General features: G+C 44.0%; 1 protein-coding gene across 12 annotated transcripts in view; it reads right to left on the reverse strand.

Moving 5' to 3' along the window:
• CACNA1A (calcium voltage-gated channel subunit alpha1 A) overlaps positions 1 to 14,745 on the reverse strand; it is a 1,156,221-nt gene that overhangs the window by 951,281 nt on the left and 190,195 nt on the right. For 10 of the 12 annotated variants that reach the window (XM_069230412.1, XM_069230409.1, XM_069230408.1 and 7 more), the window contains exon 1: positions 2,107 to 2,207. In XM_069230412.1, coding sequence (XP_069086513.1) covers positions 2,107 to 2,199 — 93 coding nt within the window. In that variant the 5' untranslated portion in view covers positions 2,200 to 2,207. Of the gene's footprint in view, positions 1 to 2,106; positions 2,213 to 14,745 lie in introns of those variants that run through there. The other 2 variants (XM_069230415.1, XM_069230416.1) reach the window with 1 other exon arrangement.

The raw sequence follows: 14,745 nt of genomic DNA on the forward strand, positions 1-14,745 counted from the left end.
CCTCTCCCACCATTCAATATCTTTTAAAGCTCTCTCATGGCTAGAATCTTTGTTTTACAGCTTGGAGTACTTTGTATTTTAGAGGTCTTCTTTGTAATAGTATTGCAGCAGGGATGCTAGGTTTCAAAATGTGTAAGTCACTATGCCCTCTAGGGGCTACATACACAATTATACTGCATTATTTTCTGACAATCTGTTTTCATATAGTTAGGCCCTCTAGGGGCTGACTATATGGTTACATGACCATGCTTTTTACAAATGCTATTTTTATTATAGTGTTTTCTAGTGGCTGCTCTGAGCATTACAGTCAATATATCACAATATTCGTTGCACCAGGGCAAACTCGGTTTTCCCCATAATGCTTTGTGGGGCATTTCTTTTTTAAAACAATTTTGGCCATAACTCAGCCTGTGGTGGTCCTTGGACAATAGGAACACTATCAAAACGTTCAGCACACCACACTCTTTCTGTCTCTGTCATTTCTGGGACCCCACACAAGGTTGGGGAGGGGCTCCAAAATTGTAACCTCTCCCACCATTCAATGTCTTTGTAAGCTCTCTCATGGCTGGAACTTTTGTTTTACAGTTGGGAGTAGTTTGTATTTTAAGAGCCTTCTTTGTGATAGTGTTGCAGTAGGCCTGCTCGATCTCAAAATGTGTAAGGCACTACGTCCTATAGGGCAAATCTATGATCCCAGTGCATTGTTTTCTGATGTTCTGTTTTCATATTGTTAGGCCCACTAGGGGCAGGTTATATGGTTACATGACCATGTTTCTTACTAATGCTATTTTTATTATGGTGTTCTCTAGGGGCTGTTCTGAGCATTACAGTTAAGCTACTACAATAGTCACTGTACTTGAGGAAACTCGCCCCATAATGCTTTGCGTGACAATTCTTTTTCAAAACCTTTTTGCCCATAACTCAGCCAGCGGTGGTCCTAGGACAATAGGACACTCATCAAAACTTTCAAGATGACACTCTTTCTGTCTAGGTCATCTGAGTCCCCACACCAGGTTGGGGGGACCCCAAAATAGTAACATCTCCCACCATTCATTGTCTTTTTAAGCTCTCTTGTGGCTGGAACCTTTGTTTTATAGCTGGGAGTAGTTTGTATTTTAAGGGCCGTCTTTTTAATAGTATTGCAGTAGGTCTGCTAGGTCTCAAAATGTGTAAAGCACTATGCCCTGTAGGGACTACATATATGGTTATAGTGCATTACTTTCTGCTATTCTGTTTATTAATGTGTCTTCTAGTGGCTGTACTGAGCATTACAGTCAGGACACAAGGAAGAAGGTAAATGGAAGTACTTTAGTTATATGGAGGACCACTAGAATTCTGTGGCAGGGTTGTCCAATTTATATGGCAAGAAAAGTCCAGTTATGCATTTAAAACACCAATAGCTTTAACCCAAGCAAATGTGAGACCTATTGCATTGCAAATGCTTGTTTCTGTCTGTCTCTGCCAGATACCTGGTGGTGACAACAGAAAAAAAGGATGTCGTATGCACTAGCGGTGATCTCTAAATTTGGTGGAAGGTAGACTGTTAAGGTGGTGGACAAAATGTCTGCAGCCACCCTGACGGACAGGGTGCCGCCCACCAAGCTGCAGATCGGGCCCCATAGCCTTTACCCCAGTCTTAGTAAAAACCTATTGTAATCATCTTCAAAGTACATGATGGTAGGAGAGTCCACAAACAAGGGCAGAAGCCTGGGGGCAAAAGATGCTCTTTCAGGCAATACGCGTTCCTCAGTTTTTGCATGTCCTTATCTGCTCTCGTTTAATGGGATGTTTTTCCCTGAAAGTACAAGGCAGTACAAGGCTCTGATTTACAAAACCTGTGCATCTCTCACCGAAAAGCAAAGACATCAACGATGGCTGATAGCCGAGAGAGGGGATCAAAAAGGGCAATACATAATTGTGTGAATGACTGAGATATAGCATAGATCATTTTTAGAAGTGGAGTTCAGACCAAGCTACTGCAAGTATGACATTGGCATGTCCACCCAGCACTGAATCACATGTATGAAGGTAAACAGGAGTACGACAAAACAGTGAGCTGCAACTTAGGGAGAGAAACAGAGAACAAGGAAAGAATTCAGAACTCACCAAACGCTCGGACATGGGGGTCTTGTCTCCTTCTGGAAGGTGCTGCTCCAGGGCCAGAACGATGCAGTTTGCTATGATGGTGGCTAAAATCATATATTCAAAAGGAGTAATGGCAGAGTTAAGGAAAGCAACACTTCTGGCTGCTGCCAGTCTGAAAGACAGAACATTGTATATGACTGAGCAAAAGAAACGTCTTTTTATTGGGAACACAGCCCCTCACACTGACACAAGGGTACCGCTACTAGGGCACCGCTTCCTGGTACTAGGGCACATCTTTAAGAGTAAGAACGCCTCTTACTTGTATACAACAAAAATGGGCCTCATTTACAAGGATTTAGCGCCGCCTTAGCGTAATTTTTTCTCACTCTAAGGTGGAGCAAAACAGTCTCCCACTGCACGCCATATTTGCAAACTGGCTCAATGTCACCATTGCGGCAGTTTGTAAAGCCTTGCACCACATTATTCCTTCGCCAAGTATAATGTATGCAAGGTAGGCGTTCCCCCGTTAAAAGCCACAGAGAAATGACGCAGTGAAATCTACAAGATTTCACTTTTCACTGCCTCATGCTGTGCCAGCATAGCGTAATTTATTTTAACGCCTAATCAGGGCAGCCGTTAAAGGTGAAGCTGTGCTGTTGTCTATGGGAGCCCCCTTAACATTCCTGAACTAACATACAAATTTTGGTGCTAGTCCAGCAACGTTAAGGTTTAGCACCACAACAGCATCAGAATTTCTGACGCTGTTGTGGACACTTTGCGCCACGGAGCATTGTATTGTAAATACAGTGCTCCCATGGCATTGTTAGGGGGACACAGTGTGGCACAAGAAAACTGGCACATCGATCACGATGCACCAGTTTCTTGCAAATGAGCCCCTTAATGTACAACATGTCTTTCTGTCATAAGCACACATTGTGCTGTACACCGCGTCTGGCTCGCGTACTATTAATGGCTTTAAAGGAAATCTGTGTTTCTTATGTTGCTGTCACAAAAGAATGCCTTACTGATAAATCTGCATGCTCCACTGGTAACACATATCTTACTGGTGGAAGATAACCTATAACAGAAGCTATTGCACAATAAACTTCGCATCTGGGATGGGCCATTCACAATCAAGGCCGTAAGGATACAGGAGCATGCGTTACTGGCACGGTATTAGCTGGTATTTATAGTACAGAAGGTCTTTGAGGTCAAAGGTGTGTCCTGCTGGTATACCAGACTGTCCGAGTAATACCAAGGAACATATCACTAGCGAAACAGTACATCTTGGGTAGATCAATGAGCCTTAGAGGTATGTCATATCTTACTGCCTCAAAAGCATTTTTACTGGTTCTTAGTAATACTTGCATGTCTCAATAAAACAACATTGTTTATTGGCATGAAATCACCTTGATGGTACAAATTCATGCCTATCTGCTAGAACAGAATGTGTTGCCAATCCATGTGCAAGTCATACCCGCTCAAGTACCTCTCACTTCAATGCTAGTACGATTTACCCATAAAACTGCATTATTTTTAATACAGAAATCATATCTCACGCTCACTGTTGCACATTTTCCTGGAATAATAGCAACTCTCATTGGTAGAAGAGCAAATATTATTGAACAAACACATGCCTTATTGGCATAACACCACGGCTTCCTGGTACTAGCAGTGCATTGCTCACAATAATATACTATGGTACATCGTTACACATGGTTAATGCAAACCACATTATATCTTAATGGTAACAAAATGTTTCTCTGCTCCTTTAGGCCTTAATTGTACAATGACACCTCAAATCATAAGCAATTTGTAACAGCACAACAGCATGTCACACCAGTACAAAAATGCACCGTATTTGTACTTATTAGAACAGAAGCATGTCATAGTGATGTGGAAATATCTCACTAGCAAAACAGCTTTGCATACTGGAACAAGCTTATCTAATAAGGGCACAAAAGTGCTACATAATGATTCAAGACTAGGGGCCTGATTTAGATCTCAGCAGAGGGGTTACTCCACTGCAACGATGATGGATATCCCACCGTCGAATTCTAAACACTATTGTTTTCTATGGTATTTAGGTTTTGGCGGGTGGGATATCCATCACCGTTGCGACAGAGTAACTCCTTCGCCGAGATCTAAATCAGGCCGTAGGTTTTACTAGAACAACAGTATGTTTTATGGTGAAAAAGCATATTTTACTAGTGATACAGCTTGTTATTTTATATTGGTACCACAGTATATCTGACTTTTACAGGAAGCACGTCTTACTAATGCATCACTATGTCTTATTGTACACCAACATGTTTTACCAATACTACAGTATGCTATACTTGCACAAATGTACTCCTTATCGTTGACAGAAGGTCTTGCTTGCCCAAGAGTATGTTTTACTGACACAAGACCATATCGTGCTGATCTAAGAGCATACTAAGTTGGGACACAGAGATGACTTCACATTGATCTTCACAGCAAAATGGTGTTTAGCACACTATCAACTCTTACCAGTACATTAGCTTGCCTTACTGCTATAAAAACAGAACTTGCAAAAACAAAATCATCTCCAGCTGGAACAACAGCAAATTATACTGGTACAGCACTAAACGAAGCGTTTGAGGGGCACAGCTCAAAAGCTAGTTGCAGGGTCCTCTCCCAGAGAATCTAGGGCCACATGTACAAATATTGGATTTGTGATTTCCCAATTGCGATTCCTTGCGAATCGCATTTAGGGAACCGCAAATCCTAATGTAAGAAACTCCATTGAGTTTCTTTTGCGATTCCCGGTGGGTCGCAAATAGACCTGCTTCATTAATATTAATGAGGTAGGTCGCAATTTGCGACACATCAGGAATCGCAAAAGTCACAGGGGTGGTGGCCTGCTGGTGTCAGCAGACCATCATATCTGTGATTGCTTTTAAATAAAGAAATCTAAATTTTTTAAACGCAGCCCGTTTTCCTTAAAGGAAAACAGGCTGCATTTAAAAAGAAAGAAAATGAAACGTTTCAGTTTAATTTTTGAAGAGCAGGCAGTGGTCGGTGGGACCACTGCCTGCTCTTCAAAAACGTTTTTACATGCATTCACAAAGGGGAAGGGGTCCCTAGAGGACCCCTTCCCCTTTGCGAATGGGTTAGCACCAATTTGAAATTGGTGCTAACTGCGATTGTTTTGCGACCGCATTCACGGTCACAAAACAATCATACGTACCATTTAGATTCGGTATTAGGAAGGGACGCCCTGAACACGCCCCTTCCTAATACCGAATCGCAAAACCCAAATTGCGATTCATTAACAAGTTACCGAATCACAGTTTGGACCTTGTACGCCCAAAAAAGCATTTTTCTAGTCACAAACGGGCCGATTCTGTGAATCGGCCTGTTTGCGACTAGAAAAATGCTTTGTACATGTGGACCCTTCCCAGAGTGACCAAACTGTGACCACAGGCAGTTATTTTCATTACTGTGCCTCGTTTTCTGTTATCACATTTGAGAGCACCTTGAAGAAATGCAGTTAAAGATAAGCACTGCATCAAAACCTCTCTAGCATATATTTAAAAAGACCTTAATGTTGCTCCATTTATAAGAACAAAAAAAGCCTTGTACAGGAGGTTCAGGACAATGGACTTCCCTCTTGGGTTACTAAGGGCAGAAAGGGGGAAATTGCAATACCCATCCACAGGCCGAATTTCACAATGTCTAATCAAGAAACCTGATTTCAATTCCAGCTTGACAAAACTGAGTGAGTATGGGCAATTATTTTTTACAGTGCGTCCCGATCAATTATAATGACTTTGTAGAGCACCTTGAATAAATTCAGTTCAGCCTACACATTGTACAAACGTCTCTCTTGTGTATCCTTTAGTAGTCGATAATAATGTTTCTGCTGTTGTGAAAATAAATGCATGTTTATGAGACAAAGGACGACTGACTTGCCTGTTGAGTCATTATAAAGTGAGCAGGGCAGGAAGGGTGTGATTCACTCCCTTTAATAAAGTCCTATAATGCAGTGATATCATATAATATGCTAATGTGAAAGAATCAAAAATATACTTTTTAGGTTGAGCATAACAGTGCACAGGCGCTGCTTTTCCAACGTGTTGTATCTATTTGTGAGGTTTAACACCGCCCACCTCCTGCCCATCACTTTCATTCGTTACTGGGTTTGCCTTGCAGAAATCCCTTGATGTCATTGGTAAATGCTTTGTGTTTGTCCTGCCTTGGGGACTGAACCTGTTACATAGATTATTCCATGACTGCTAATATGTTTTATTGTGAGTGAACTATTCTTTTCCTTTTGTGTCTCTCCTTCGCGCTTATGGCGTTCACAGCACTTTGAATCAGCTCGCACTGCCGTCCCCCAGCACCTCCCATCTGTCCCTGAGATTCTAGTTTATTTCTGCCCTTCCCCACCACCCTTCCCATGTTGTTGCTTGTTTACTGTAGCCTTCGAAGAGTGGGCGTTGCAGGTAGAGGGATGTGGTGTCATTAGAAATTCTGTAAAAAAAAAAAGGTTTGTTCGGTTCACGCGCTGTTGTGACGTGTGGCGTTTGTGAGTTCTTTGAATCTTCCTCTGCAACCCGTTTCATTTGGGTGTGGTGGATAACGATACTTATTTGAACTGATCAGAGTCAACAAACCTTCAAGAGTCATGCTTTTATTTCCCCTGTTACTCCTCCATGGCTGCCTTGTGGTGAAAATGGTATTCTATTGGAATTAGTTTGCAAAGATCTTCATTGGTTTTTCAGTTATAAACAGTGGGAAATGTAACAAATTTCACACAGTTATGCATATGCTTCAGATATCTGCTTCAGATACACCAAGCAGGTCAACCTAACATTGAAACTATTTCCCCCTTATTTCATATGGCTCCCGTATAAACATTACGTTCAGCTCATGTTACAGAATAAAAGAAGCAAACAATCTTTTCTTCAAGATATAGTTCATTATTTTGCAGTTTAGGAGCGAACATCTGTGTCGCTTCATCTTGAGATGTGGTTGTTAGCTCTGAGATCATTGCTGACTAGCCTCTCAGATCCTCTTCGAGTTTTTCATCTGTGAGGTTGTGTTACATACAGGTCTCTTCCACTAGAGCCCATTTCATAATATCTTTAGTCCATTCTGAGTACACAGGGGTGTTAGGACTTAACTATCTTATTGCAGTCCGCCTTTTAGCTAGTGATAGGCCCAGCAAGATGAACCTCCTACTAAGTTTTTTTGTGGAGGTAGAAGGAATGAGGCCTAATAGTAACTGTATGAGTTCCAATGAAAGCGCCCTATTCAGGTTTCTAAGCACCTGTTACCAGAACGAGGAAATCTTCTAACACGTCCACGCTATTTGCATAAAGTCTACTTTTGGGGCAAAGCATTTTGAGCATCTATCTGAGCGTGTGGCGTAATTCCTGCTTAAAGTAATTGGGGTGAGATATGTTTGGTGTATGAAATTATAGTTCATTAGTTTAAACCATGCAGTGGAAGTTCTTGGATGTACCCCTTCATGAATGCGTGCCCATTCCCGCTCAGTCAACTGGTCAGTAAGCACCTCTCCCCACCTAGTCTGGACTGCAAGAGGTTGTCTGGGAAGGTCGTTACGTAATGCTCCATAGAGATGAGGTATCAAACAACAGCCACCGGCCATGTCCAATAGAGTGACAAGGACAGTAGAATGTGGTGAGGCATCCAGAAATGTCGACCAAATACCATGTGCCATTGCCCTGGGCTTAACGTAAATGACTCAACTGCATCTGTGTATGTTATGAATAAAGATCGGCCAGTGTAAGGCAGCTCCCCTCCTCCCATCTATGCAGTCTTCAATTTTTCCGAAGGGCTTCAATGTCCAGATGCTAAGCTCTGCTTGAAATGGAACACTCTGGAGCACTCTCTTCACAGTATCCTCCCCTAGCTGAGTTACATGGCAGACTATGTAAGGTGTATCGCGGGGACTCTGGAGCCTGCCATCAGCAAGGTAGAGAGAGACAACTCTCCACAACAGCCGTCCAGTAACCTGGTCTCCCAGGGGTCTTTCCCTGCTAACCAGTGGACTGCTGTTATAGGTGTGCAGCTATGTGATAGTGTTCCAGGTTTGGGACCTCTATTCCTCCCGAAGGCCATGACCTCCCGAGGGTGGCTAGACGGACCCGTTTCTGCTTGTTCGCCCATTGGATCTCAATCATGAGGGCATCAAGTATTCAAAAATACCGTCAAGGGATCCTATAAAATGCTCCCTCTAAGGCATATAGGCAGCAGGGGAGTAGTATCATTTTTAGAATTGCTATTTTCCCCATTAAAGAGAGTGGTAGGTCCCTCCAAAATCGAACCGATTCCCGAAGTTTCCGCACAACCCTTCCGATGTTCAAATCTAGAAATTCTGTTTCAGTGGGAGCTAGATATATACCTAAATAGAGGATATCTCTGAGCTGCCATGGAATATCTGTCAGGGGGAGGTCCTCTGGGCCAATGCCCATAAGAGATCCCAGTGTATATAGTCTAGATTTGGTAGGGTTTATCCATGGGCCAGAGATAGTTCCGAACTTGTCTATTGCCTGCATGAGGATAGGGACAGATGTGGTAGGATTACAAACATAAATCAGGGCATCATCTGCATAGAGGGAGATCACGAGTGATTCTCCCTACAGTTATCCCCCAATGGTCCATGGTCTGTCGCAGGTAGGCTGCCAGGGGTTCTATCGCCATTGAGAATAAGAGTGCGGAGAGAGGGCATCCCTGCCTAGTGCCCCTACCCAGAACAAACACATCCAATATCTCACCTCCAGTACGTACACGTGCACAGGGGGCTGTATAAGTAGTTGTATCCATTAAATATAATGGGGTCCTTGTCCACTGTCATGGAGAACATGCCAGCGGTATTCTATTGGAATTACCATGGCAGATTTAAATTAGGATCCTAAATGGCAATATTTTCATTTTTTGCTGAACATGGAAGAAGGTAAATAGAAGTACTTTAGTTACATGCAGGGCCACTGGAATTATGTGGCAGGAAAAGACCAAATTATGAGGCAGGGTTGACCAATTTATGTAGTAAGAAAAGTCCAGTTATGAATTTACAGCACCAATAGTTATAACTCAAGCAAATGCGAGACCTATTGCATTGCAAATGCTTGTTTTAAATGTAAAAATTATTTCCCTAGCTATAAATGAAGAAACAGGCGGCACACTCACAGCAGGGCAGGAGGTCCAGGCTGAGCTAAACGCTATTCTCCTCAGCCTCCTGGGTGCGCGCTACCAGACAGGATGCAACAGGCTGGGTCGGGGAGAATTACTTGCCTCACTCCACTGTCTTATTGGCGTCAGTACAGAGGAAGAAGATTTTTCACTGTTGGACGCACGGAGCGCGAGCTCGAGGCCTATACGTACCCGCCACCCACACCTTAACAGCTGTGAGCGTGGTTTGTCAGCATGGGCACCGCCTGTGTCATGGCGCGAGCTGGGATTACAGTGACCCGCGTTGTAAAACATGCTGCGCGTGCTGACAGCCTCCTCCGAACTGCGCCGCGCGAGCCCTCTTCAAAGAGCAGAGCATGGGGAAAACTGCCCCGTCTGCCCTCCCCTTCTGACGGTGCTTCTCTTTTAGGAACATGGCATGAGTTACAGCATCGGTGACTGAAAGAAAATACGCAAAGTAATAATGTAAAGCAGCGTCCTGTCTTTTTTAAACAGTAGCAGGCCATCCTGATGCGATCACATCCTACTGGAGCAACAGTACGTCTTGAGGAAGCAGAGTGTCTAGCTTGCGCGGCAACATGTGCTTTCCGGTATTGCAGCAGCATGGTTTACTGGTTAAGCAGAATGTATTTCTTGTATAGAAACGTCTGGTACTGCATCATGATTTAATTGGAGCACAGCCTGTCTTACAGGACCAGACACGTGAGCATGACTTACCAGCTCAGCAATAAAGTGCAGGAGCATGGCTACATGCTGCAGAAATATCCCTCGCCAGCAGAGTAGCTTGTTTCACTGGTACAACATCTCTCACTTGCGCAGCAGCATGGCTTACTGTGACGTCATTGTGGCTTTATATTCGAATGCCGGCAAGGCAGACTCTGACTTCTGTGCTTTTCAGGTGAAGAAATTAACTACCATTTAATATGGTTATATTAATTTATGTTATTTTTCGGCGAATGCGCAACGAAGCACTATTAAAAACAAGTTATTCTTACAACTTTGTCGTGCTACATCAACAGCACTCTTACCTGGTACAACAGCACATTTTCCTGGCAGCAGGCTTGTCTTACTGGCACAATACCTAAACATAGTTATGCGCAAGAACGTGTTTTCAGGTGCTGCTCAATTTTCTATCGGTAGTCGTGCAGGTCTTGCTGTTGCAGTAGTACGTCCCAGTTATAACATTACGTCCTACTTCTACAAAGAAATGTCCTATTGATATAACAGTTTTTTCAGGATATTCTTACAAGAATTTAAGATGAGTCAAAGGAACAAGGACACAGTCTCACTTTTCTTTAGCAGATTTACAAAAAGAAGGCTTATAATTTATCAATAGCTTCAAGACCAATCGCCCTGGATGAAAACACAGAATTATTTGCAGTCATATATAGTAGCAGATGCAAAACATTAATTTGGCTTCACGTTATGAAACCACATTTCCTTTTGCGCCCCCACTAGTGGCAACATAACAGCTCTATTTTGCATGGTAATTAAAGCAAACCAAACAAAAGGCACACATCTGTATGTATACCTCTCCGATTACACACAGACTTCCATTTGGTCAAAAAGATGCTCCTGTTGTAAGAGCAAGCACTGCAAGGGACAGACACAGCACACGTACATGATACACATGGATGTGAGTTTGGACTGATGGGAAGGATCTACAAAACAGTCTAAGAAACCGCAGACACATGTAAGTGCTGCTTTGCCTCAATGCTCTTAATTTATTTACCCCTGATGTGCCCCGTGCAACAGGAGGAGTCAAGGCTACCCATACCAGGTCCAGTTGTCCCTTATTAGTGAAATGTAGTAGTGTTCTAGCAGCATAGGCTCATAGAGGTAGCTATAGCAGAGCAGCTTAGGCTGAACTAGGTGACATGCAAAGCTCATGCAATACCACTTATAGTTACACAGTACTTATACACAAGTAAAGACAATACTCAGTGTTACCAAAAATAAAGGTATTTGGATGACACAGTACCAAAAATATTTTAGAGACAATACACCTTCTGGAGGAAAGTATTATACACAATATATACACTTGACACCCAAATTAGACAAGTAAATAGTCATAGAACAATGCAAACAGTAAGAAATCCTAAAGAATGCAATCGTAGAAAATAGGTCTAGGGGCAACACAAACCATATACTAAAAAAGTGGAATGTGAATCGCGAATTCCCCCCTAGACAAGTGCAGTGTGTGTAGAATCGCTGGGAGAGTAAGAATAAAGTAAAGGTAAGTAAATTACCCCACCCCAGAGCCCCGAAAAGCAGTATAAAGTACTGCAAGTTTCCTTAGGACACACTACACCTCATTTTTGGGATTTTGCAGCAGCCAACGAAGTCTGCAAAGAACAACTGCTGGATTATTGGACCTGAAGACCTGCAAAGGAAGGGGACCAAGTCCAGAAGTCGAAAGAAGTTCCAGGAAGGACAGGAGCCCCTGCCAACCCAGAAGAGGGTGCAAAAGAAGAGTCCCTGGTTAGTCGAAGACTGCAGAAATGCACCCTAGGAAGACGCCAGCCGGTTCCTGCATGATGGAAAAGATGTCCCACGGCATGAAGATCGTTGCAAATGAGATTTTGTGTTGGAAGGCGCCAATAAGCCTTGGCTACGACAGAAGTGTGTTTTTTGTCAAAATGGCACTGGATGGACCCAGGAGGGACCGGGGGGCCTCAACTCTGTGTGAGGAGGAAGAGGGGGCTCTCAGCACTTTAGAGAGCCCTCAGGATGCCAGTCAGCACCCCCAGAAGCCGCAGGATCTGGGTTCAAAGGAGGTGCAAAACACGGGTGATGCAACACAACAAAAGAAGGTCCCATGCAGCCGGAAAACAACTCAGTGAGTTGAGCATTGCAGGGTGTAGTGCTGGGGACCTGGGCCAGTCTGTGCACAAAGGAATTTTGCAAAGAGTGCACAGGGGCCTCAGGAGGCGAAGAAGACACAATACACAGGTGTACCATTGTTCTCCGGTAAGGCAAGGTCTTACCTCCTCCAAATTGCATCAGCAGGACCTCAATCATGTCCACCCTCTGTGTCCTTAGGAGCACGCTTGTTGCCGTGAGAGGAGTCCCAGTGTATTGGTTGTCTTCTTGGAAGGGGCCTGCTTGGAGCAGGGGAGTGACTCTGTCACTCCACAGGAGATTTCTTTGGTCCTTCTGGTGCAGGATGAAGACAGGGAGTCCCCAGAGCATGCACACTGTGGACACTGTTGCAGTTGCTGACTTGGAGCTGAGGTTGCTGAAGAAAAGTGTCTCTTGGAGACACTTTGTTGCAGTAACACACATTTCTTGGAGCAGGCTGCGTTTGATCCGAGGTCAGAAGAGTCTGAAGTTGTTGCAGAGGATTCCTGAAGGAAACGTGCAAGCAGAATCTGAAGAGAACCCACAAGAGAGACCCTAAATAGCCCTCAGAGGGAGACTGGCTACCTTATCAGGTATGGACCTATCAGGCGGGGTCTCTGATGTCACCTGCTGGCACTGGCCACTCAGAGCCCTCTAGAGTGCCCCCACACCTTGCAAAGCAAGATGGCTGAAGTCTAAGACACACTGAAGGAGCTCTGGGCACTACCCTTGGGGTGGTGATGGACAGGGGAGTGGTCACTCCCGTTTCCTTTGTCCAGTTTCCTGCCAGAGCAGGGGAGAAGGAGTCCCTGAACCGGTGTAGACTAGTTTATGCAAGGAGGGCACCATCTGTGCCCTTTAAAGCATTTCCAGAGGCTGGGGGAGGCTACCCCTCCCCAACCTGTAACACCTATTTCCAAAGGGAGAGGGTGTAACACCCTGCTCTCGCAGGAAATGCTTTGTTCTCCCTTCCTGGGTCTGTGCTGCCCAGACCCCTGGAGGGCAGAACCCCGTCTGTGAGGTGGCAGCAGCTGTAGCTGCAGTGCAAGCCTCAGAGAGCTGGTTTGGCAGTACTGGGGGTCCATGGTGGAGCCCCGACGATGCATGGAATTGGCTCCCCAATACCAGATTTGGAATGAAGGGAAAATTCCATGATCTTAGACATGTTACATGGCCATATTCGGAGTTACCATTGTGAAGCTACATATAGGTATTGATCTTTATGTAGTGCACGCGTGTAATGGCGTCCCCACACTCACAAAGTCCGGGGAAATGGCCCTGAACTATGTGGGGGCAGCTTAGCTAGTGCAATGGTGCCCTCACACTTAGTAACTTTGCACCTAACCTTCAGCAAGTGAAGATTAGACATATAGGTGACTTATAAGTTACTTAAGTGCAGTGAAAATGGCTGTGAAATAACGTGTGTTATTTCACGTAGGCTGCAATGGCAGGCCTGTGTAAGGGTTTGTCTGAGCTCCCTATGGGGGGCAAAAGAAATGCTGTAGCCCATATGGATCTCCTGAAACCCCAAATGCCCTGGGTACCTAGGTACCATATACTAGGGACTTATAAGGGGAGTCCAGTATGCCAATTGAAATTGGTAAATGAAGTAACTGGCCTACAGTGACAAATTTAAAAGCAGAGAGAGCATAAGCACTGAGGATCGGGTTAGCAGAGCCTTAGTGACACAGTTAGGCACTATACACAGGCATACACATTAGGCCACAAACTATGCGCACTGGGGTCCTGGCTAGCAGGATCCCAGTGAGACAGGCAAAGCAAACTGACATATAGGTTTTTATCTATGAGCACTGGGGTCCTGGCTAGCAGGATCCCAGTGACACAGTAAAAACACACTGACACACAGTCACAAACAGTCCAAAAGTGGGAGTAACCATGCGAGAAAGAGGCTACTTTCTCACATATATGTAGATGGCTAAAGAGTCAGGCTCATTTACAGCAAGAGTGGCTTGACGTGAGATAAAAGGCTGCAATAAAGTAAACGATTTGTTAAACTGAAACTAAACTAAAACAATGGCACTTGCTGAAGAGGAACTCTAGAATTTCCTTGTACATACACTGGGAAAAGACGGAGCAATTCTAGAACCACCAGTATTTTGGGGTCATGTTTTGCGTCTCGCGAAATGGAAGACACTTGATAAAAGTAATGCTTCAAGCCAGTCTGGTAACAGGCAATCTGCGCTTTTCAAGCAGTTTTTAGAGAGGATATTGTGCAGTTTCTGAAGGACTGGATAAGGAGCTACATCGATGATTGAAAGGGCCACCAAGTAGTCTGTCTTAGTCAGACAGGACTTTGAGCAACGTGTGTTCTTTGTTTTAGGAGTGACAGACAGTCTATGTCTCGTCCAGCTAGTTGACTGTAGATATGTTAGAAATGCACAGATAAACGTTTTATATATGTGGGATCTGAAGATTGCCCTCAAATCTGCCCCTGCATGGATTGTTGTGAAGTAAAATATGAACAGATGAACAAATCCATATCAAAACACAATAAGACCAATTTGGAAAGATGCTGGATAGTGTCTGAATCTGAGTCTAGGTAGAATCTGGCCTGCATTTGTCAATTCATGAGATGGGCATACATTGTTTTCAGTTTTAAAGGTGGTTTGAAACTGT

Source organism: Pleurodeles waltl, chromosome 4_2 (assembly GCF_031143425.1).
Source record: "Pleurodeles waltl isolate 20211129_DDA chromosome 4_2, aPleWal1.hap1.20221129, whole genome shotgun sequence".
In the NCBI taxonomy this organism is placed as follows: Eukaryota; Metazoa; Chordata; class Amphibia; order Caudata; family Salamandridae; genus Pleurodeles; species Pleurodeles waltl.